We start from the raw sequence: 22373 nt of genomic DNA, 5'->3' as shown, positions 1-22373 counted from the left end.
TTGGTGGCAGAGGGGAGCTATTTGAGATAGGGTATAACACTGTAGTCCAGGCAGGCTTGGAGACATCATGAGGTAGCCCAGGTTGGCTTCTATGTGCCATAGGCGCCACCACCGCCCGGCTAGGATTTCTTCTTGACTTCATCCTTTTCCAACTCCCTCTCTCTGCTCGCCGCCCTGGGTCAATGTTACCATATGCCTGGATGTAGGCTCAAAACCTGCTGAAGAAAGTTGAGGGCCTGGAGAACCTGAGCAACTTGACCACCCTGCATCTGCGAGACAACCAGATTGAGACTTTGGATGGCTTCTCCAAGGAAATGAAGTCCCTGCAGTACGTCAACTTGAGGTATGGATGTGCATCTTCTCTAAGACCCACCTCGCGCCTGTCCATCACCAAGAGCGGCTTGCCTCCGTGGTCTTCTCCCAGCAGCCCGCAGCTGGGTCCACATCTTGCTCTTCTGGTCCTCTGCTGTCCTTTCTTCTGCATTTGCCTCAAAGACCAACACAAAGATCTTCCTGGGGGCTCTGGATTCTTGTATTAACTCAGTCTATAGCAAATAAGACTATACTGTGTTTAGTAGTTATATTCTGTGCTTTAGGAACACCTAAAAGAATCAGAAGTCTGTTTTCCTCTTTTTCTTTCTTTTCTATCTTGTTTTGTTTCCCCCCACCCCAATTTTTTTTTTTTTCTGTGTAACCCTGGCTGTCCTGGATCTCACTCTGGCTGGCTTTGAACTCACAGAGATCAGCCTGCCTCTGCCCCTTCAGTGCTGGGATTAAAGGTATGCACTGCCACTGTCCATCACTACCATGTTTCTTTTTCATTTTTAAATATGAGGGTCTTGCCGTGTTCCCCAGGCTGGCCCCAATCTCTCAGCCTCAGCCTCCTGGAAGCTGAGGTTACAGGCCTCCACCACTGTGGCTGTTTTTAAATGCTTCAGTCTGACTCCAGTGCTCTTTTCCTGGCTGTATCCTGTGTAAATGTAAATGCCTCTCTCCTTCTCCTAGACCCCAGTTACCCTTCCCATTCCTTGTCTCCTTTCTCTGGAGTGAGCATACCTATAAAGGACAGCCTTTAACTTATGATATTAAACATGAGGTGTAGCCCAGTATAGGGTGATGGTAGCGCACGCCTTTAATCCTAGAACTCAGGAGGCAGAGGCAGGCAGATCTCTGAGTTCAAGGCCAGCCTGGTCTACAGAGTGATTTTCAGGGCAGCTAGCGCTACACATTGGAAGCTTTTCTTGGAAGCAAGCGAGAGAGAGAGAGAGAGAGAGAGAGAGAGAGAGAGAGAGAGAGAGAGAGAAGAAGAAGGAAGAAAGAGAGAAAGAAAGAAAAGAAAAGAGAGGAAGGAAGAAAGAACCGGGTGGTGGTGGCACACCAGCACTTGGGAGGCAGAGGCAGGTGGATTTTTGAGTTTGAGGCCAGCCTGGTCTACAGAGTGAGTTCCAGGACAGTCAGGGCTATACAGAGAATCCCTGTCTCGAAAAAAAAAACCAAAAACCAAAAACCAAAAACCAAAAAGCAAAAAAAAGAAAAGAAAAAGAAAAAGAAAAGAAAAGAAAAAAAGGAAGAAAGAAAGAAAGAAAAAAGCAAAACTTCAAGAACAAATGTGGTAGCACATGCCCATAATATCCTAGGGCTTAGGAATCAAACACAGTAGGATTGTTGCAAGTTTGAGGGGGTGGCCAGATCCATATAGTGAATAATTCTGTATCAGTCAGGGGTACATAGTGAGACTCTGTCAAGACAATAACAACAATAAAAAATAAAAAAAAAGAAACAGCAACAAAAAGAACTAGATGTGGTGGCTTATGCCCATAATTCCAGCACTCGGTAGGCTGAGGCAGGAGGATTTCAGGAGGATTTATTTCTATGAGTTGAAGGCTGGCCTGGGTTGCAGAGCCAGACTCTGTCACCCCTCCCCCAACACACACACACACACACACACACACACACACACACACACACACTGACGGAGGAGATGAATGAACACATACAAGATCAGAGGGATTTTTCTCTAAGCTCCTCTTTTCTGATAAACAATTCTTTCTTTATTTATTTTTTTGTGGTTCTAGCGATCAAACCTAGGTAGGGCCTTGTGCATGTGAAATATATATGCTATCACTGAGCCTAACAAAATGCCTGTAGAGCTCAAAGTGGGAAAATGCTGCACGAGGCCCAGAGCATCTATGGAGATCAGTCTGGAAACTTAAAACTGGATTCAGAAATGTTTGAAAGCAGAAGCATGCCATTGCATGGAGAGTTTTAGAAAGAAGAACATTAGAAGACTGAGCTTTTTATTCAAGCTGGGGGACCCAATCCATCCCCAGCTCTGGGTTCCTGACTGAAGGAAGCACTCCCACCTCATAGTACTCCACCCTTAGGTCCGAGCTCCTCCTCTGCTAGCCTGATCCTTCCAACCCCCCGCTGTGGTGTGGCTGACACAGAAAATGTCTGCTCCCATAAGGGACATTTGACCCTCTTCTCCAGATAAAAGACGGGATGAGGCCTAGCTCTGCTGCTCCAAAGTTTTAAGATGACACATCGAATGACATTTAGGGATTCTGTGAAGGGTAGGGACTTGCATCCTGACAAGACAGGCCCTCAAACATCATTGCATTCTTACAAAGGAAGCCCAATTCCTAGCTGACAATCAAAGCCCATTTTCTGGAATTAACCCTCCCCCCAACCTCATGCACAGGAGCAATATGATTAATGACCTGGCGGAGCTGGCCAAACTGCGGGACCTGCCCAAGCTTCGAGCCCTGGTGCTGCTGGACAACCCTTGTGCAGATGAGACCGACTACCGCCAGGAGGCCCTGGTGCAGATAGCGAACCTCGAGCGCCTGGACAAAGAGTTCTATGAGGATGAGGATCGGGCCGAGGCTGAGGAGATCCGTCAGAGGCTGAAGGAAGAACAGGACCAAGACCTCGATCCGGACCAGGACATGGAACCGTACCTGCCACCAGCTTAGTAGCTCTTCCAGCCGGCAGGGACAGTAAAGGTGATGCTAGGGAGACAGCCTCAGGAGGTCAAGGACTGGGTACACAGGAGAAGAGGCCAGAGTTAGGGGCTGCAGATATCTTAGATATGAAGGAGAGATGAGAGAGGCTCAGCAAGTGATGAGACACAGGAGACAACAGAAAAGAGAAGAATGAATGAGAGAGAGAGAGAGAGAGAGGAGAAAGAGGACCACTGTATAGATATAGCTGGTAGAGAACTGTTGGGAAGGACTCTGTCTGGAGCTCATGAAGGAAGGAGGTGGCCGGTGGTATATGGAGGATGTAGCTAGGCCAGGGAAAAGATCCTGCACTCAAAATCTGAAGCTAAAAATAACAGGACACAGGGGCGGGGAGGCGAAAGGAGGGCAGAGTGAGGCAGAGACTGGAGAGGCCTGGGGATGCGGGCATCCCCGTAGGGCACACACGATGTACTTCTCTTCTCTTTTCCAGGAAGCCAACGACACTGGCCTCAAGACCTGTTAAGACCCCCGTGGGGGACCACCACATTCATAGCCCAGTCACGGGAAGTAGGAGATGCTCCTTTTGCCCTAGGATGGAAACCCATCACGTCCCAAGACCCAGATCCTTGGCAGTCTTCTCTGTATGGCTCGTTCTTGTGGGCCCAAACTCCTAAGCACAGCTCTCAAGCAGGTCTGGGGCAACTAGGATGCTGGTAAGGGATTGTCTGGAGAGAGGAGCCGAGGAGGTGGGCTGTGATGTTTCCAAATAAACATCACAGGTTTCAAATAAAAAGGCGTTTTTATATTCTTGTGTGTCTGACCGAGTTCGTGAACCCCCTGTGGTGGGCTTCTCCATCAGTCTGGGTTATACCTGCCGCAGTACCGGAATGAGGCGACGCCTGCGTCCCTCCTTGGCTGGACATGGGTTATGAGCATCCCTGTGCTTAAGGGGTTGCCAGCCTGGTCCTGGGTCGCCCCGGCCCTTCCCCCACCCGTTCGGTTCCCTGCCACCACCCGCGCTCGTACGTGCGTCTCCGCCTGCAGCTCTTGACTCATCGGGGGCCCCCGGGTCACATGCGCCCGCCCGGCTCTATAGGCACCGCCCCCTGCCCACCCCCCCGCCCGCGCTGGGAGCCGCAGCCGCCACTCCTGCTCTCTCTGCGCCGCCGCCGTCACCACCGCCACCGCCACCGCCACCGCCACCGGCTGAGTCTGCAGTCCTCGAGGTGAGGCCCGTATCGGGCCGCATCCCCTTACTCGCTTCTTGCTGCTTTCACTCCCCGTTTTCCTGGGCTTAGTGCCCCGGGAGGGTGACGCTGTATACCTGACTGTCACCTGCCTTCCCTGGCACCATCCATCCCTGGCCTTCCCGGACAGCTCCCGGCTTTCTGGCTGTCACCTCCTCCCGATTTAGGTACCAGCTTTCTGCATCCGCTTCTCTAACTGCACGGTCCCACCCTCGCCTGCCCCTCTCCCCGCGCCGGTTTTCGTCTAGGGTCCTGCGGATTTGTTTCCTAAGTTCGATGTCTCCGCAGGCGAAGTGTGTTTTTCTGGCACGTTCTTTTTTCCTTTGCGTTTGCGAAGATACCTTCTCACCTTTCCTTGGCTGTCTCAGACTTGCTCTAGACTCGTCCTTTGATCCCTCCTTCTCTTCCCCCCTCTCTGACATTTCCTTTTCTCCGATGCTTGGGGGAGGAATAGGAGGAGTGGGGAATTTGTCCGGGGATAGAAGAGCGATGGGTCTACCTCACCATTCCCCACTCTAGCCCCTAAGCACTGGAGGCCTGGTCCCAGGACGCTGTCCCCAGACTCCTCTTGAAATGAGGAACTCGTGTCTGGGAGAAAGGTGACGACCCCGGAGTGTTTTCTAGACCTTGTGTATACGGGCTGTCCAGTTGGGGCTCTGCCTGCCCAGACAACACCTCTCCTTTCTGTTCCAAGATCCAAGGGAAAAAAATACCAGTCTGGCAGCCATCCCGCCTGGGGAAGTCTAGGGGAACCCCACTGATCGGTGAAGCTGCTGCGGGGCGAAGAAATCGCTGCTTGCCCCTCCCCTCTTCACTGCGGTGTTCGCCCATCTTTTCACGAGATGTACCCCGCCCCTACTGCAGTGACCTCCCCTTCCTCACTGCTTTGACCTTCTCCTCTCTCCACGGGGAAGGGAGAACCCCTTCTACAGTGCCTGATTGCAGCCTGTTCCTCCCCACCCCCTACCCACTGCAGTAACCTCTTCGCCAGTCTTTCCAGCCTCTGGCCCCTCCCACTGGCCTCAGGCTCCACCCCTTCTAAGCCTCTTATCTTTCTCCTTCCTCCACTTCCACCCAAGGAGATCTCAGCCATCATGTCTATAGAGAAGATCTGGGCCCGAGAGATCCTGGACTCCCGTGGGAACCCCACCGTGGAGGTGGATCTCTACACTGCCAAAGGTGATGGGCGGAGCATGGACTGTCCATAGCTTCTACTTCCCCTGTGTTGGATCTGGAAAGGGTTAAGAGGCCTTCCTTCAAATCCAGGGGCCTGTGGGGTGCTAGGCTAGGTTCCCAAGGCTGGATTGTGGAGTCTGATCTTCCATGGATCGTGGATCCAGGCTCGGTGGGTCTGCATGAGAAAGGTCCTGCCTGTGTGAGCCCAGGAGCGCGCTTGCTCTGTTTCTGAGGCCTCCCACTTGTGCCTATGAGGCCTCTGCCTCTGCAGATGGCACGGTGTCTGTGAGAGTGTGTGTATCTGTGTGTGGTGTCAGGGAACCTTGTAGGAAGACAAGGTCTGGATGTGGCAGGCGGGAGTTTAGGCTAGAAGGCTCAGAGACTCCTTGGCCCCAGAGTGTTCTCCCTCCTTCCTCACGGCATGTCCTCTTTCAGGTCTTTTCCGGGCTGCGGTCCCCAGTGGGGCCTCCACTGGCATCTATGAGGCCCTGGAGCTAAGGGATGGGGACAAACAGCGTTACTTAGGCAAAGGTGATGGATGGCTGTCCTCTCCTAGCATGCCCCAGTCTCCTAGATGCCTTCCCCTGCCCCTCCTCACTCTCCACCCCCCACCTCCTGGCCTGAGCAGCCTACTTTTCCTTTCTCTAGGTGTCCTGAAGGCCGTGGACCACATCAACAGCAGGATTGCACCAGCCCTCATCAGCTCAGTGAGGCTCGCTCTTTCCTGGGGATGTGTGTGTGTGTGTGGGGGGGGGGTTGGGGTGTGGGCGTGTGGGAGTGGTGGCGGCTGCTAGGCCAAAATCCTAGGAGAAATCTTGGATCCAGTGAGGGAAAGGAAGGCAAAACAAAACAAAACAAAACAAACAAACAAAAAAACCCAAATAAACAAAAAACAACAACCCACAACCCTCCCCCTCCCACTCTTTAGGAATTGTAGTTACAAATGCAAGGGTTGGCAAAATACTGCTTACTGCTCTTGCAGGAACTCAAGGTCCCAAAAGCTGGCAGGGCAGAGGTCTGGTGGTACCCTGCTCAGAAATAAGGCTATGCATGAACAGGGGACCCTCTGTCTTAGGGTCCAGCCTCCATCTTGGCTCTGCCTACAGGGTCTCTCTGTGGTGGAGCAGGAGAAACTGGACAACCTGATGCTGGAGCTGGACGGGACTGAGAATAAATGTAAGTAGGGGCTGTGTGGGGAGGGAATAGGTAGTAAGCACAGGGAACTGAGGAGCTGTACTGGGGACACTTGGACTGTCTGTCACAGGACCTCCTCCTCCCTCCTCCAAAGCCACTGCAGTGGGAGGGGGTGACACTAGACAGAAGGAAAAACTTCTTAAAGCATGATGACAGGAGTTGGCATGAGGCAGTCTGGGGAATGTTTAGGAAGAGGCAAGGCCTTTCCTTGCTTGTCACCTCTGTCTCCAACCCCCACTATTAGTAGTAGAAAATGAATTGCTGTTGGGGGGCAGGGGTGAGAAGTCTCCTTTATTGGCTTTCCTTAGGAGTATAGGTAGAGGCAGGGGCTACAAGAGAGGTGGACATTTTTACTCAGTGCCTTCCTCTGTAATCTCCCAGCCAAGTTTGGGGCCAATGCCATCCTGGGTGTGTCCCTGGCCGTGTGTAAGGCTGGGGCCGCTGAGAGGGACTTGCCCCTCTATCGCCACATTGCTCAGCTGGCTGGGAACTCCGACCTCATCCTGCCTGTGCCGGTGAGCACTGCATTTGCCCAGCCTCTTCCAGGGGAGGAGGGGGCATGTAACTAGGTGAGGGATGAGGGAGGGAGGTGAACAGGCAGCTAATGAGAAGGGATGGGAACATGAGACCTGAGCCTGGCAGCTGAGGATCTCAGGCTGGCATTCTCAGGGGCAGGAGGAAGGCTCTGACTGCTCTGTAACTCTGACCATCTGTGGCTCCCCAGGCCTTTAATGTGATCAACGGTGGCTCTCATGCTGGGAACAAGTTGGCCATGCAGGAGTTCATGATCCTCCCAGTGGGTGCTGAGAGCTTTCGGGATGCCATGCGACTTGGGGCAGAGGTGTACCACACACTCAAGGGGGTCATCAAGGACAAGTATGGCAAGGATGCCACTAACGTGGGGGATGAAGGCGGCTTTGCCCCCAATATCCTGGAGAACAGCGAAGGTGAGGCCCGGACTCCAGCTCTGAGTCTCATGTTGGGAAAGCTGGCACATGCAGGTCCTGCAGGGTACTGAAGGAAGGTCCTTGAACCTCTGAAAACCTCAAGAGGTAGCAAGCAGCCCCGAAGGTGGCCTCCTGGGGCCTTCCGATTTCACACACAGACCTTGGAGCTCTGTCTGTTACCTGCCCAGCCAACCCTGTTACTTAGCATAGGTCCTCACTGCACTGCTGAGAATATTGGTAAGTGGTCTGGGTAAGGCCCATTTCATGCTTTAATGCCACAGTCTTTGTTAGATGACACACACCATGCTCCGGGGTACTCCACATTGGTAGCGTCCCCTCCCCAGATACCTTCCCTTGGTATCTAGGATTCCTATATTTCCTGTGCTGCACGAGAACCAGAACTATGAAGGTAGTGGTTAGAAGTGAAGATACTGGCCACGCAGCGATGGCACACGCCTTTAATCCCAGCCCTTGGGAGGCAGAGGCAGATGAATCTCTGAGTTCGAGGCCAGCCTGGTCTACAGAATGAGTTCCAGGACAGCCAGGGCTACACAGTGAAACCCTGTGTCGAAAACAAACAAACAAAAACAAAAAACAACAAATGAAAGTACTAGTGAGGCCACCACACCCAAATGTACACATGTGCATGAACATACATGTAAGTGTACACGCATTCATACACATTCATGCAGACTCTGGAATCAGATTACTTGCATTTCTTTGCACTCTGAAGCATTATGGGCTGGAACCCCCAACACTCGGGAGGCTGAAGTACAAGGCTTGCTGTGAGCTTGGAGCCCCGTCTAAAAAGAAAAAAAAGACAATAATAAGGGTAAGAAAAGAGACTAATGATAATAATAAAGACACAGAAGTGGTGTTTTTAAGAGCTAAGCATTTGAGCAGGGCATGGAAGTGCAGACCCTTCATCCCAGGCAGAGGCAAGTACATATTTGAGTTCAAGGCCAGCCTGTTCTACACAGAGGGTTTAGAGCTAGAATCTAGGGCTACATCGTAAGAACCAGTCTCAGAACAAAACAAGGCAGGAGGTGGGCTGGTGTGTGTGGGGGTGAAGAATGATCTGAGTCCTAGAAGTATCATTGAGGATGAAATGAGGTAATATATGTATAATGCTAAATGAGGTGATACTCAAGAAAGCCGCTATTAGGGCTCAGGAGTTAAGGACACTTGCTGCTCTTGCAGAGGTCTCAGGCTTGGTTCACAGCATCCATATGGTTCCAGGGGATCTAACACTCTCAGACATCCATGGGTACCAGCATGCACATGGAACAGATACGTACATGGGGGGGGGGCACTTAATACACATAAAAAATTTTTAAAGAACACACACACACACACACACACACACACACACCCTGCTAGCCAGGGCCTGGTGGTGCAGGTCTAGCATTTCAACCATTTAGAGGCTGAGGCAGGAGAATTGAAAGTTCAAGGTATGCTTTAGCTACAGAGTGAGTTCAAGGCCAGCCTGAGCAACCTACTTAGACCCTTTCTCAAAATGAAAAAAAAAAAAAAGGCGGTAATATGGCTCAGTGGCAGAGAACTTGCCTCAAATGAATGAGGCAAGTTCAAGCCCCAGCACCAGGATGATGTGTGGGGGAGTGAGTGTGGAGGAGGGGCTTGGCGGAGGGCGACCAACACTAGTAACTAGCAATTCTACTCTTCTGTCTCCTTAGACAGCCTCTCTCCACAGACCCTAGCCACACCTCCCCTCCAACAGCCCCCTCCTTCCACTCGGAACTGCTTTTCTCGCCCCTCCTTTCTTCACACCTATTTCCCCAACTTACAACTTCACTGGATTTGTCTCTAGCCTTGGAGCTGGTGAAGGAAGCCATCGACAAGGCTGGCTACACGGAAAAGATGGTGATCGGCATGGATGTGGCTGCCTCTGAGTTTTACCGCGATGGCAAATACGACTTGGATTTCAAGTCTCCCGCTGATCCTTCCCGATACATCACTGGGGACCAGCTGGGGGCACTCTACCAGGACTTTGTCCGGAATTATCCTGGTGAGAGTGAGGGATTGTGGGGGATAGGAAAGGGAAAGACTGGAGCTAGGCAAAGGTGAACTTTATGGGGTGCAGAGTCTGGGGCAGGTGAGGTCCTGAGGAGGCTGAGAAGCAGGGAGAAGGGGCAGTAGGTTCTTGCAGAGCGTCGCAGTCACATGACATCAAAGTGTCATGTGACTGCACATGAAGCTGGGGTGGGACTCCCCTGTCTGTTTCAGACCCTGGGCTCTGAGAGTTTCTTGGGTCCTAGGGAGGGCTCTGGAAGGGGCCAAGGATGGGAAAAACATGAATGGACGTGACAGAAAAGTGCCCAGCTTTAGTATATTTGATTGATGAAAGTAGATACTGAATGGAGTTGCTGCGGCTGCCTGAGGGGGATAACTGAGGCACAGAATCTCCATCAGGAGCCTCTGTCCCACTCCACGGAGGCAATTGGCTTCCATCAGAGCAGGCTTCTCTGGGAAGAACCAGCTCCTGTCCACTCCCTCTGCAGTGGTCTCCATTGAAGACCCATTTGACCAGGATGACTGGGCAGCTTGGTCCAAGTTCACAGCCAACGTTGGCATCCAGATAGTGGGCGATGACCTGACGGTGACCAATCCCAAGCGCATCGAGCGGGCAGTGGAGGAGAAGGCCTGCAACTGCTTGCTGCTCAAGGTCAATCAGATCGGCTCAGTCACAGAAGCCATCCAAGCGTGAGTGGCTTTTGGCCTCCTCCCACCTGGTCCTCGTTCATTCAGGACTTCTCTGGCGAGCCCTCCTACCTGGATTCTGCCTTGGAATCCTGGAGAACCCTTCATCTCACTTCTAGTCTCTCTATACTTCATGATTTGCCCTCATGTCCCTTAGTCACCTTCCTCCAGGTGCTTTCTGATGTAGATCAAGCCCGGGGCTGGGAGGGAATAGCTGTGCTTCGGTGCTTCGGGGCAGGTCAGTGCTGGTGTACACTGCAGGTGCAAGCTGGCCCAGGAGAATGGCTGGGGGGTAATGGTGAGTCATCGCTCTGGAGAAACTGAGGACACGTTCATCGCTGACCTCGTAGTGGGACTGTGTACAGGCCAGGTAAGTAGAGCCAGTCTGTGGGATTAGAGATCTTCATGGGATTGGTGCCTAGTCCAGGTAGTTACTGTCCCGCCAAAAATTTGAGAGTCAGAGAAGTTTCAAGAGTAGAAGTCTGGCCAGGCATACTGGCGCACGCCTTTAATCCCAGCACTCAGGAGGCAGAGGCAGGTGGATCTCTGTGAGTTGAAGGGCAGTTTGGTTGGTATAGTGAGTTTCAGGACACCCAGGGCTACACTGAGGGACTCTGTCTTAACAAACAGTAAACAGAGTGGAAGTTCTGAGCTGGTGAGATGACTCAGCAGGTACAGGTGCCTCGTGCAAAGCCTGACTGTCAGCTTCAGTCTGATCTGTGGGACCCAGAGCTTAGAAGGAGAGAACCAGCTCCCACCAGTTGTCCTCTGACCTCCAAATGCACACCATGGCATGAGCAGATCCACAGACATGCACCCAGACACAAAATAAAGTATTAATTTTATACTTAATTAATATAAATATAGATGTTTCAGGGCTGGAGGGTTAGCTCAGTTGCAGAGTACTTGCCTAGCATGGACAAGCCCCTGGGTTCCATTTTTAAAAGGGGGAGGGGGCTAGGGTATGATGGTGCATGCCTTTAGTCCCAGTACTCAGGAGACAGACACAGGAGGAGCTCTATAAGTTCAAGACCAGACTAGTCTACATGGTGAGTTCCAGGACAGCTCAGGCTACATAGTAAAACTCTGTCTCAAAAAACAAACAAAAAACAAAAAACAAAAAACCACCACCAACAACAACCAAAAACAAAAAACAAAAACAAACCAAAAAGGGCTGGAGAGATGGCTCAGTGATTAAGAGCACTGACTGCTCTTCCAGAGGTCCTGAGTTCAATTCCCAGTAACCACATGGTGGCTCACAACCATCTGTAATGGGATCTGATGCCCTCTTCTAGTGTGTATGAAGACAGCTACTACAGTGTACTCGTATACATAAAATAAATCTTTAAAAAGCAAACAAACAAGCAAACAAACAGAAAGACATGGACTTGGTGATACATGCCTTTAGTTTTGACACATAGGAAGTAGAGGCAGGAGGATCAGGAATTCAAGGCTAACCTGTCCCTTTTGAAGCCAGCTTTTATAGAAGTGTCTCAAAATAAAAAGTGTGTGTCTGTGTGTGTGTGTCTGTGTGCCTGTGTGTGTGAGGCGGGGGTGGGAAGTAGGGTTGTCCTATCAGATGAAGGAAATCTTTAAGCTGCATTATCTCCTGAAATGTTTCAGATCAAGACTGGTGCCCCATGCAGGTCGGAACGTCTGGCGAAGTACAACCAGCTCATGAGGTGAGGAGGGTCCCTGAAGAACAAGAACCTGAGACCCAGGGTTAAGCACCCCATTAGGCCACCATTCCATCTCCTGCATCCAGGACCTGGATAGCAGGTGATGCCAAGAAAATAGTTTTGCTCAGTGGGTTCAGGGATGGTCTGACTGACAGATCACTAATGGTCCACAAAGGCCAAGGAATGCTCACCTTGGGGCAGTCCTCAAAGGAGGAGCCTGGAGGGACCCAGAGAGAAAAGCTGACCCCTCCTCTCCCCTGACTGCTCCCCTTCCGGATCGTCTGTCAGGATTGAGGAAGAACTGGGGGATGAAGCTCGCTTCGCGGGACATAATTTCCGAAATCCCAGTGTGCTGTGACCCCCTGCTAGCCTGAACACAGGAACATCTCATTCTCCTGGAGCCTCTTTCTTGCTGTCCCGACCTGCTCTAGTCACTCTGATACCCTGAGCCCCAAGTCACCCAGAACACCTCGACTTACCTGCTCTGGCTGTTCTTGGCTTCCACAACCCCTTGCTGTCTCTGCTCTTCCTCTGCTCTGGGCCCCATTTTTTGGGGGGGGATTCCAGTCTTCCCACTTTCCCTTCTATTCTCTCTTCTCTTTAAAAAGAAAGAAAGAAAGGAAGGAAGAAAGAAAGAAAGAAAGAAAGAAAGAAAGAAGATTAGAAGGGGGTCCATAGAAGAACCATCAGTGTCTGACAGGAGCTTCAGGATTGGTGTGTTGGGATGTTTAAAAGTGGGGCCACGGGGCATGTGCACTTCTCTGCTTTCCATGGTGTGTATAAGCCTTGCACTATGCATAGAAGTGGTGTTTGGAGAGTGCTGGATGTATGGTCATGCTTGGTTAAGGCTTTAGTGTGTGTGTGCGTGTACAGGCACATACTTGTTTGTTTATTTATTTATTTATTTCTCAGCTGGTTAGTCAGTCATCTCCCATCACCTTACAGTGTGAAAGCAACCCAACTTGACAGGACTGGGCATCAGTATTACCATGTGGCTTCATCCAAGATGACCTAGGATAGGAGGATTTGCTACCATGGGAAGGGGAACAGAAAGGGACCTTTGCAATTGTTCCACATGGTGCACTGACTGAAGCTCGGTACTTCACAGAGTAGGGCTGGTGTACCTGCGGGCTTTTCTCCTATAACTCTCTCCCCAGCCCTAGGCCCCTCAGTCTTTCTCCAGCTGCACCAGAGCTCTGCCTCACTTCCCTGTGCCATGTTCCACAGCTGCCACCATCTTTGTGGCTTTGAAATGACCACCACCATTAAAGTCTGAATCACCGTGCACCACCCCTTGTCTGAGGACTTTTACTCTCTGCTTCATATGAGAGAAGGAAGAGAAAGGACTGGATATTGGTGATAGATAGCAGCTCTGGAGAGGGCTCAAAAAGGAGCAAGCCACTGAACTCATGACCAAGTCTGCAGCATCGCTGGTTACGTGGGATCCATGGGGTTTTTGTCTTTTTCTAAGACAGGGTTTTTACATGTAGCTCTGGCTGTTCTGGAACTCACTTGTAGACCAGACTGGCCCCAATTTATAGAGATTAGCCTGCCTCTGCCCTCCCCTCCCCACCCAGTGCTGGGATTAAAAGCCTGTGCCACCACACCTGAGTGAACTAGGGACTCTCAACCTGTAGGAACAGGAGTCACTCAAACATCAGGGACTGAGCGCATCTGGGGTGAGGAATAAGGTGTTTCAGGTTCCCAACGTCTTTGACTGAAGTAGGAATAAAGCAGTAGACTAAAAACGAAAGTATTCCTATACTGGTCTTCAACAGAATTTTGGATGGCTTTGAAATAACAATGTCATGGCCAGCCGGGCAGTGGCGGCACACGCCTATAATCCCAGCACTTAGGAGGCAGAGGCAGGCGGATTTCTGAGTTCGAGATCAGCCTGGTCTACAGAGTGAGTTCCAGGACAGCTACAACAGAGAAACCCTGTCTCGAAAAACAAAAACAAGCAAACAACCAAAAGAATGTCATGGCCACCGACTCCTTTGGAATACAGAACCAAAGGAGAAAGGGAGAGAAGAAGAAATATTAATTGTATGAGGGGCCTGGGAATCTGACTTCTCCAGTAAAATGGATTTAACACCTGAAGTGCTTGCTCACCAGCCTCCCTGTTAGCAGACTGTGAGGCTATCAGTGTGTGGCTAGAGGCACTCTAACCTTTCAGCTCCATGAGGCTGTAGTGTTGAAGCACCCAGCCTACTTTGGGGGACAGTCTCCCTTACATTACTATGCTTGGGATATTAGGGCGCACACATGCAGGCAGCATTTGCCCATGAATAGCTGTGGCCGCTAGAGGGAGCCCAAGTTCTGCAGGACACCATACTAGACACTAAGGTGAGGCTGGGGTGGGAAGAATTTCAAGGTTGCACCCTCTGATCCTCCCCAGGTTCTGGTCCCAGGCTCCCCCAGACTTCCTTCTCATTATAGGGTTAACAGAAACTTTCACTGGTGAATGGCTAGGAGCCATATCTCCCCCTCCCCCATCTTCCTGTATCCCCCAGTTATTTTCAGGACTTCTTGTCCCTCTCCTTCCCTGTGCCTTTGAATTTCTATGTAAGCTCCTCATTTTTCCCTTCTAGCACCCCTTTATGGCCTTGGGGGCTCGCTACACTTCTCTGGGGTTGCTCTCTCAGAAACTCCTAGGCTTTGGCCAGGGGTATTGTGGCTGCAGCCACCATTCCTAACCCTTGTCTTTTCTTCCTTCCATCCTAGCTAGGTATCTTTCTCTGACAACATTCCCAGCCCCCTCCAGGTACCAGGTTGGATTGGGTTACAGCTAGCTCTGCTTGAGCCTCCAAGGCCCCTCTCTACTTTCCTTTTGTGCCATTGCCTGGAGACCAGTGGATTGTAGGGGGCTGGGGTGAAGGATGGGGGTGGGGTGTATACATGATGCTCCCAGTGGCTGAGCTATGAGCCTGGCCTTGGGTAGCAGAGGAACTGGAAGGTATAGGCTGGCTTCTTTTCCTAGTTCCACACCCTGTCCTTATTTAGGCGTACATTTTCCTTTTAAGCTTAGGTAAGTTACCATCTTGGCTGTGGCCTTAGAGGTTAAACAAGGGTAGAGGCTCAGTCTAGAAAGGATTTGGAAAGGTCCTGGGCCAGGCCCAGTGGGAAACTAAAGGAAAGAGAGGAAATGCAATGGGGAGAGGGGGGGAGGGAAGAGAGAGGAGGAGGAGTCTCAGAGCAAAATTAGTTGGTGAAGGGAAGGAGCTAGGGGTACATAGCAGAGGACCTGGTCCAGCGCCTGGTCTCTGGGAGGCCCTGGAAGGGGACAAGCAAATGGGTATGGGGGTAAAGTGAGTGCCCACAGAGGCAAAGGACTTCAGAGTGGGGTGATGGGATATTCATTCCTAGAGAAGTAAGCATTCTTGCTCCGTTTCCCTAGTGCTTTGGAATCTGTGTAGAGCTTTTGGGTAAGTTCAAGAGCTTGGCTGAATCTGGCCTAAGGAATGGTGGCATTAAGACCTACTGGGTGGCTACAAGGCTAGACCTTCTCCTCCCTTCCCCAAAGGCAGCCTGCCCATTCAGTGCCCCCACTCCACCCACTCGTCTGCAGCCACAAGTCCCCAACCCCCAACCCCAAATCTGGTGAACTACTCAGGACTCCCAATCCAGACTCCGGCTCCAGCTCTTCCCGTTTCCCAGCCTGGCTCCCTCCCTTTCTCTAGCCTTCCCAATTTCAGCTGCCAAAAATCACCCAGTCTCTAGTGTCCTTTGTCCTGAGAGATGTTGCTGCTGGTGTGGGGCCAGACAAGGAGCCCAGAAGAAGGCACTGTTGGAGTGATGGGGGAGCTGACTCCATGGCTGTAGGCTGGGCATGACTGGCACACTGACTGGAGAAGAGTTGGGAGGAGCATGCTGTGGTCTGGTCTGGGGACTGCCTCCATATTCCAACAATTGTTATGGGGGAACCCGGGCACCCTAAGATGTATGTAGGTCCTTTCCACCTAATCCCCACTTCATCCTTTCTGTGACCATGACCAAAGATGCTACTAGTAAGGACTTGAGGAGGTCTAGTTCAGGACACTCTAGGAAAGGAAGGACCCAAACGGGAAGTGCCACCCCTCAGCTACCTCTTCTAAACTAGGGCCTGGACCCCAATCTGTCTCTAGCTCCTCTCTATTCCCATCACTGACCCTTCCACCACGATGCCATGAAGGCCCTATGTGGCTTGTGTTTCCTTCCAGACCTCTCTAATTCATTCTTCTCCACTTTATTTGCCAAAAGAAATAGTTCTTAGTTCGATTGGAAGTCCCCACCTTCATGCTTTATCAACCCACCCCAAACCAGTCTCCTTCTAGAATAGGCATCCTCTCTCCCTCCTCCTCCAACTCCTGAGACTTCTCATGCCTTCTCTCCCACAGAGGTATCTCTGGACTTCCCTCTGGCTTTCCTTCATCATTCCCAAATTCTTGTGGTCTGCATTCTTTTCAACACCAATCGCTGCCTTAAACTCTTATTTCGTCCAGAAACACCATTCTCTCAGTATGTCTTCGTCCTTCCCGCCCAGGTCCACAAACTTCCATCGTAGTCTCTCCGAAATAGCCCCTAAACCCTTCCAGCCTCAGCTCCGGCCTCTCCTCTCCATCTTTCCAATATAATCAGTCCCATTATCCAAATCTCTACTTCAGTATTCCCCAAACTCCACCTACTTCACCCCTGCCACAGCCCCTCTTGTCCCCAAACTTCTCCAGCCTCCCCAGGTCTGCCTTCGCAGTCCACAGCCCCTCCCACCCAGCCCTCTCCGCGCGGGGCCCGCGAGCTCCCCACGCTCTGCGTCGCGAGGCCCTCTCCCTCCGCGCCCGGCCGGCTTCGGCCAACTCGCCCGGCGCCTCCCCTTCCCCGATCCTCCGCCCCCCGACTGCCGCGCGCTCCCTCCCTCGCGTCTCCTCCGGGCCCCTCTCTCTCCTCCGTTCCTCCGCGCTCCCTCCTTCTCCCTCTTCCTCCCTGCTCCCATCCCCCTCTCCCGAGCGCCCTCCCTCCGCCGTCCGCTTTCCTGTGCGAGTCGCCGGACGCGCCGCCCAGCCCGTCCGTCCGCCCGCAGCCCCGCGCCCGGCCGGGGCCTGGGGCCAGGACGCGTTTCGGGGTGGCAGGCCTCGGGGCGGGCTAGGGGCGCACGGCACGAGCGGCGGAAGGGTCGGGGGTCGCGGGCCTCGCCGGGGGCCGCGAGTGCGGGCGGAGGCGGGCGGCGCGGCGGGGGCGGGCGGCGCGTTCCGGGAGGAAGGGCCGGAGGGCGGGCGAGGAGCGCGAGAAGCCGATCGGGGCTGCGCGGGGAGCCGGGCATGGGGGCCGCCCTCCGGGGGGGCCGGGGCCGTCGCCGCCGCCGCCGCGGCAGCGCCTGAAGCCGCGCAGCAAGGAGGGGCGGGGAGTGGCCGCCGCCGTCTCCGGGAGGCGCCGGAGCCCGACCGCACTTGCAGCCAGCCAGCCGTCCCGAGCTGCTCGCAGGTAAGGTCCGCCGCCGCCGGCCCGGGCCACCCCGTTCCGGCCCGCGGCTCCCCGCCCCCACCCCTCCCGGTCCCCCCTCCCGCCGCCGCCTCCATTTGTTATTTTCCCGGTCGCGTTCCCTCATTGCGGGCACGACCGGGCCCGAGGCTGGGGACTCAGGGGGTGGGGCCGCCCGGAGGAGGGACGCGGGCCCGGGAGTCGCTAGCTCGGGAGGTGGGGGGAGGAGGGCTGACAGGGCCGAGCGTCGCCAGGACCTGAGCCTAAAGGGGAGGAACGCCGAGGTGGAGACTTGGCGGAGGAGGTAAACCGGGGGATGCTGTGCGGGTGGTTCGCGGAGAAGGCAGGACGGAGCCGAGAGATGGCAGCGAGGTGGGGCGTGAAGGCTCCAGGAACCCTACAGGCCCAGAACCCGGACTCCAGAACCCAGGGTTGCGGGTGTTAGGAACAGGGAAGTGGGAACAGGGAAAGGGGTGTGGTAGGTGGTAGAAGGAGGATCGTAGCTGCCCAGGGGGGGGATTGAACCTGGGGGGAGATGGAGATGAACCAGGAGAGACGGACGTTTTCAGGGTGGGAATGGGAAGGCCGTATCTTTTGTGACTCAGTTTTCTTTTGCCCACTCCCGGTCACCTCTGACCCTTTTTTTTTTCCTAATCCCAGACCTAGTTACTTCGTGAAGCGGGGGAGGGGGTGGGCACTGAGTCTGGTAGTGTGAGTCTTCCTAACACGAATAAGAAAGGCAGGAATACTGAAAGGAGAATTAGAAAGGTTGGGAGGATGGGAAAGAAGAGAGGAGTGGGCCATCATATCGGCATTCCGAGGAATTGTGACCTCCACCCTCACCCCTAGAGCATTGGCTGTCCCACAGCTGGGCTCTGTCTAGGAGACTTTCTCACTGCTTTGAGTTCAGAGATCTCTTTGTGCCTGGGGCAGGTTACCCTAAAGTTCCCTTCCCTGAGGGTACTGGGAGAAGGTCGGAGTTGCTCTGGCAACTAAGGTGGTAATAGTGGCTGCCAGATGGACCCCTGGGATGGTCTCTTGGGGGGCACTTTTTTTTAAAAATCCATTTTGTTGCTGTGGTAGTAAGCCAGTGGGAAGGCCAATAGGTGGGGATTCAGTATGTAGATTAGGCCTCACTCAGCCAGTAGCTTTGTCCTTGCTGGGTCTCTGGGAGATGTTTCTGGTGTTGCCCCAAGTAGGGGTTTCCTAAGGAGGTGCATGCCTTCTCCTCCCGAAGTCTGTTGGAACAAGTAACCCTGTAGCTTGCAGGTCACTCCTGCAAGCCTCTACCTGGGTATGGTGTGAGGATGAAAATGTTGCTGTGCAAACTATATTGTCTTGGGCAGGGGGTAGCTCAGTAGTAGTGCATGCATACTAGCACGAATACGTAGACCCTGGGTTTGAGCTCCAGAACCAAAAACAAAATAAAAAACCAAGTTACATCACCGTGGGCAATTTCTGTTGGTCTCTACCACTCTTTATTGTCTTATAAATTGTTGACTCTTTGAACTGCTTTATTTTCTTGAATTCCACTTTGGATCTCTCTGTCGATTCTCAGGATGACCCTTTCATTCAACTGATCTTTGGCCTTTTTTCTGAACCTACAGAGATGGCATGGCTCTCCATGCCTGTTTGGGTGAGGGTGGCCCAGGGGAGAGGGCTATGAAACAGGCTAGAACAGAACAGTATGCTCTGCAGTGGGAGCCGGGAGACCAAGGCGTACTTCTTGATGTTCCTCTATGACCTTGGACAAGTCACTTCTCTTGTCTTTGAGCTTCACCTTCATTGTATGATGAAATGGCCTCTGGCTCCTTCAACAGACCTGGGTTCTAACAAGGCTACATTGTTATTTGCTCATCTGTGCTTCATGGATATCTTGGTCATTTTCATCTGATTGTTAATCTGGCAGGTCTAGAATGATGGGGGGTAGTCAGTGATCCTGAAATATATCAGGTATGCTCTTCCCAGGAAGTCTGTGACATGGTCATTTTCTGACATTCCTGTCACACTTGCATTACTTACTTTTTGTTCCTTTTTAAACATTCAATTACATTTATTTATTGTGTGTGGTGCACACGTGGAGGTCAGAGGGTAACTTGAGCTGGTTCTCTTCTACCATGTGGGTTTCATGGTCCAACTCAGGTCATTCATTTTAGTAGTAATCTCTTTTTTTGTTTGTTTTTTGAGATGGGCTTTTAGCCAAAACTGCCCTTGAACTTACTCCCTAAGGACATGACCTTGAATTTGCCTCCATCTGTGCAATCCTGAGATTGCAGGCATGAACCACACCCTGTTTTATGAGGTGCTGGGGATCTAACCTAGGGCTTCTAGGAATCTTGCCACTGATCCACACCCACTTCTCTTAATTTTCTTTCCTCTGCCTACCCAGAGACTCTTTTCTGATTTCTCATTTCTCTACCTTCCAAGTTTTGGTCTTCCTTGCTTTCCTCTTACAATAAGGTAATGAGGGCAAATGTGTACTGTTGGATATGGTAGGCGCTTTTGAGTGTTAGAGACAGCCTTCTAGGTAAGATGGAGCGCCACTTGGCCAGTTGGTTTTAGAGTCCTACTGTACCTACGTTAGACTTAACCTATGATCTGAACCCAACCTCTTCGAAGTTCCATCCCTTCCTCTGCCAATCCTTATCCCAGGAACTTTGGCCCCATTGAAGACTGTTTATCTTTCAGATTTCAGCTGATTAAAAAAAGTGAGAAAGGGCCAGGCAGTGGTGGCGCATGCCTTTAATCCCAGCACTTGGGAGGCAGAGGCAGGCCGATTTCTGAGTTCGAGGCCAGCCTGGTCTACAGAGTGAGTTCCAGGACAGCCAGGGCTACACAGAGAAACCTTGTCTTGAAAAACCAAAAAAAAAAAAGTGAGAAAGGTGATTGCCCTGTTCTCCAAGGAATTTTGTTGTATTTTTTTACCTTTTGGGTCTTTTAGGATCCAAACTGGCTTGGTGAACAGGCTCTGTGATGGGAGGAGGTGGTCACTCTGCTCTGGGGGCCTGATAAGGAAACCAGCCACAGGCAGCCATCCCAGCCACAGGCAGCCATCCCAGCCACAGGCGGCCACAGGCGGCCATCCCAGCCACAGGAGGCCATCCCAGCCACAGGAGGCCATCCCAGCCACAGGCGGCCATCCCAGCCACAGGCGGCCATCCCAGCCACAGGAGGCCATCCCAGCCACAGGCGGCCACAGGCGGCCATCCCAGCCACAGGAGGCCATCCCAGCCACAGGCAGCCATCCCAGCCACAGGTGCATCTGTTATCCTTGTTACCATGGCTTTCTTCTGTTCAGTACTGCTCTTTGGCCATTTGCTTCTTCTCCCTCCTGTTTTTCCATCTCTAGTTTTATGTGTTGAGAGAGAGGATTTCATGAAACTTAGACTGGCTTTGAACTTGCTGTTTGCCGAGGGCGGCTGGTCCTGCCTTCACTTCTCAAGTGCTGGATTTCAGGAATGTGTCACCGTGTCTGGTAATGCATACTATGTTAAAAACCAATCCACAAACCAACAAGGAAGTGTAGTTATAGCTATAGTTGAAGTACACTGGTTTACAGGGCAAAGCATCAGTTGAAAGTTTGGACTTGGGGCTCTGTCCTACGCGTTTTGTGCTCCTTAAGAATAAGTAAAGTTTCCTGGAAAGGTTAGAGTCACTCGCTCCTCATTGCCTGCCTCAATATGGCCCAGAGGTGTTGGGCAGAGTAACTACCTTGTGTTCCCTAGAGAAAGTACATGTAAAAATGTCATTTACCTGTACCTCCCAACTCAGAGTGAGTGGGTGAACCAAGTCTGTTCTCTCCGGGGTTTCCAGCTAATTCAAAGAACTTGCTAAGCCCAGGGTATGCCAGTAATCTCAGCACTTGAGACCCTGCCTGTAAAACACAAAACAATAACAACCAAAAAGATCTACTGACATTCACTTGGTTTAAAGGTCGTTGACAACAGTACACTTGACTGGGAGGGGCACTCCTGAGGAAGCTTCGATGGAGGATCCTGCATTTGTAGCTGGCATAAGGTGCAGAGCGTTATTCTGTCTCAAGGACATGACCCCATATGTGTGTGTACATGATGTCAGTAGAGAGTATAAAAAGGAGAACTATGACGATAGCATTTTGCACTCTTAAAATATCTTACGGGCTTGGTGGTGCACACTTTTAATCCTAGCTTTCAGGAGGCAGGCAAGCAGATATCTGTGAGTTCAAGCCCAGCCTGGTCTATATAATAAGACGCTGTCTCAGAGAAGGAGGTAAAAAGAGAGAAAGAGAGGAGTGAAAAGGGGACCGGAGAGATGGCTCAGTGGCTTAGAGCACTTGTTGCTCATGCAGAGGACCCAGGTTCTGTCCTCAGCACCCACATGATAGATAACTCACACATCCTAACTCTAGTTCCAATGAATCTACCGTCTTCTTCTGACCCCTACAGGAACTAGGCACCCACATGGCACACATACATTCAGACAAGCATTCATACATAGAAAATTAAATTCAGAAAAATTACAGGTAGTATTATTGAGTGGTTTGACTCTTAGCAACTGGAAATCCAGTTCAGTGTGCTAGCCTGGCATGCTTGAGGTCCTGGCTGTATGCACAGTACCAGGTAAGCCTGTAATCCCAGCTCCGGGAGAGTGAGGGCTGGAGGAGCAGGAGCAGAAGGACAGATGAGAATGGCTGGCTGTGGAGACACACATAGATGATGATATCCATATTTGTACTGCTAGATACAGATAGATAGGCTGTTGGTGCCAAGTGAGAGGACAGGCTTAAAATCTGTAAGTCTGTATTGTATGTTCACTGACACTTTGTCTCTTTGTAGTTTTAAAATATTTTGAGGGCTGGAGGGATGGCCCAGTGGTTAAGAGCACTGACTGTTCTTCCAAAGGTCCTGAGTACAATTCTTAGCAACTGCATGATGGCTCACAACCATCTGTAATGGAATCTGATGCCTTCTTCTGGTGTGTTTGAAGACAGCTATAGTGTACTCATAAATAAAATAT

At 51.8% G+C, this 22373-nt stretch overlaps 3 protein-coding genes and 1 long non-coding RNA gene across 15 annotated transcripts in view; 3 read left to right on the top strand and 1 right to left on the bottom strand.

The window, feature by feature from the left end:
* Lrrc23 (leucine rich repeat containing 23) overlaps positions 1 to 3768 on the top strand; it is a 30762-nt gene extending 26994 nt beyond the window's left edge. For 5 of the 6 annotated variants that reach the window (XM_031383363.1, XM_031383364.1, XM_031383360.1 and 2 more), the window contains exons 6-8: positions 207 to 343; positions 2702 to 3005; positions 3454 to 3768. In XM_031383363.1, the coding sequence (XP_031239223.1) occupies positions 207 to 343; positions 2702 to 2975 (411 nt within the window). In that variant the 3' untranslated portion in view covers positions 2976 to 3005; positions 3454 to 3768. The remainder of the gene's footprint in view (positions 1 to 206; positions 344 to 2701; positions 3006 to 3453) is intronic. The other variant, XM_031383365.1, reaches the window with a different exon arrangement.
* A 101-nt stretch (positions 3769 to 3869) lies between these two features.
* Eno2 (enolase 2) lies at positions 3870 to 13209 on the top strand. Of its 2 annotated transcripts, none has more exons than XM_031383359.1 (12): positions 3870 to 4189; positions 5290 to 5389; positions 5822 to 5917; positions 6035 to 6093; positions 6493 to 6562; positions 6962 to 7095; positions 7305 to 7527; positions 9356 to 9553; positions 10047 to 10248; positions 10507 to 10615; positions 11869 to 11927; positions 12213 to 13209. In XM_031383359.1, the coding sequence occupies exons 2-12, from the start codon at positions 5305 to 5307 to the stop codon at positions 12280 to 12282; spliced, it is 1305 nt and encodes a 434-aa protein (XP_031239219.1). In that variant the 5' UTR covers positions 3870 to 4189; positions 5290 to 5304; the 3' UTR covers positions 12283 to 13209. The 2 variants fall into 2 exon arrangements, with proteins under 2 accessions (XP_031239219.1, XP_031239218.1); XM_031383358.1 differs by having other exon boundaries at positions 3870 to 4377.
* Positions 8227 to 12419, bottom strand: LOC116099579. The gene is made up of 3 exons (XR_004122305.1): positions 12404 to 12419; positions 9333 to 10791; positions 8227 to 8330 (listed from the first exon to the last, which is right to left on the bottom strand). It is a non-coding gene; the product is annotated as an uncharacterized LOC116099579 (long non-coding RNA).
* A 3721-nt stretch (positions 13210 to 16930) lies between the features above and the next one.
* Positions 16931 to 22373, top strand: part of Atn1 (atrophin 1) — a 14759-nt gene continuing 9316 nt past the window's right edge. For 2 of the 6 annotated variants that reach the window (XM_031383354.1, XM_031383353.1), the window contains exon 1: positions 16931 to 17381. The gene's annotated coding sequence lies outside the window, so the exon portion shown is untranslated. Of the gene's footprint in view, positions 17382 to 17502; positions 17683 to 20319; positions 20635 to 22373 lie in introns of those variants that run through there. The other 4 variants (XM_031383349.1, XM_031383350.1, XM_031383355.1 and 1 more) reach the window with 4 other exon arrangements.

The sequence above is a fragment of the Mastomys coucha genome, unplaced genomic scaffold, assembly GCF_008632895.1.
Source record: "Mastomys coucha isolate ucsf_1 unplaced genomic scaffold, UCSF_Mcou_1 pScaffold20, whole genome shotgun sequence".
NCBI lineage: Eukaryota > Metazoa > Chordata > Mammalia > Rodentia > Muridae > Mastomys > Mastomys coucha.
This window is presented reverse-complemented; position numbering and strand designations above follow the sequence as displayed.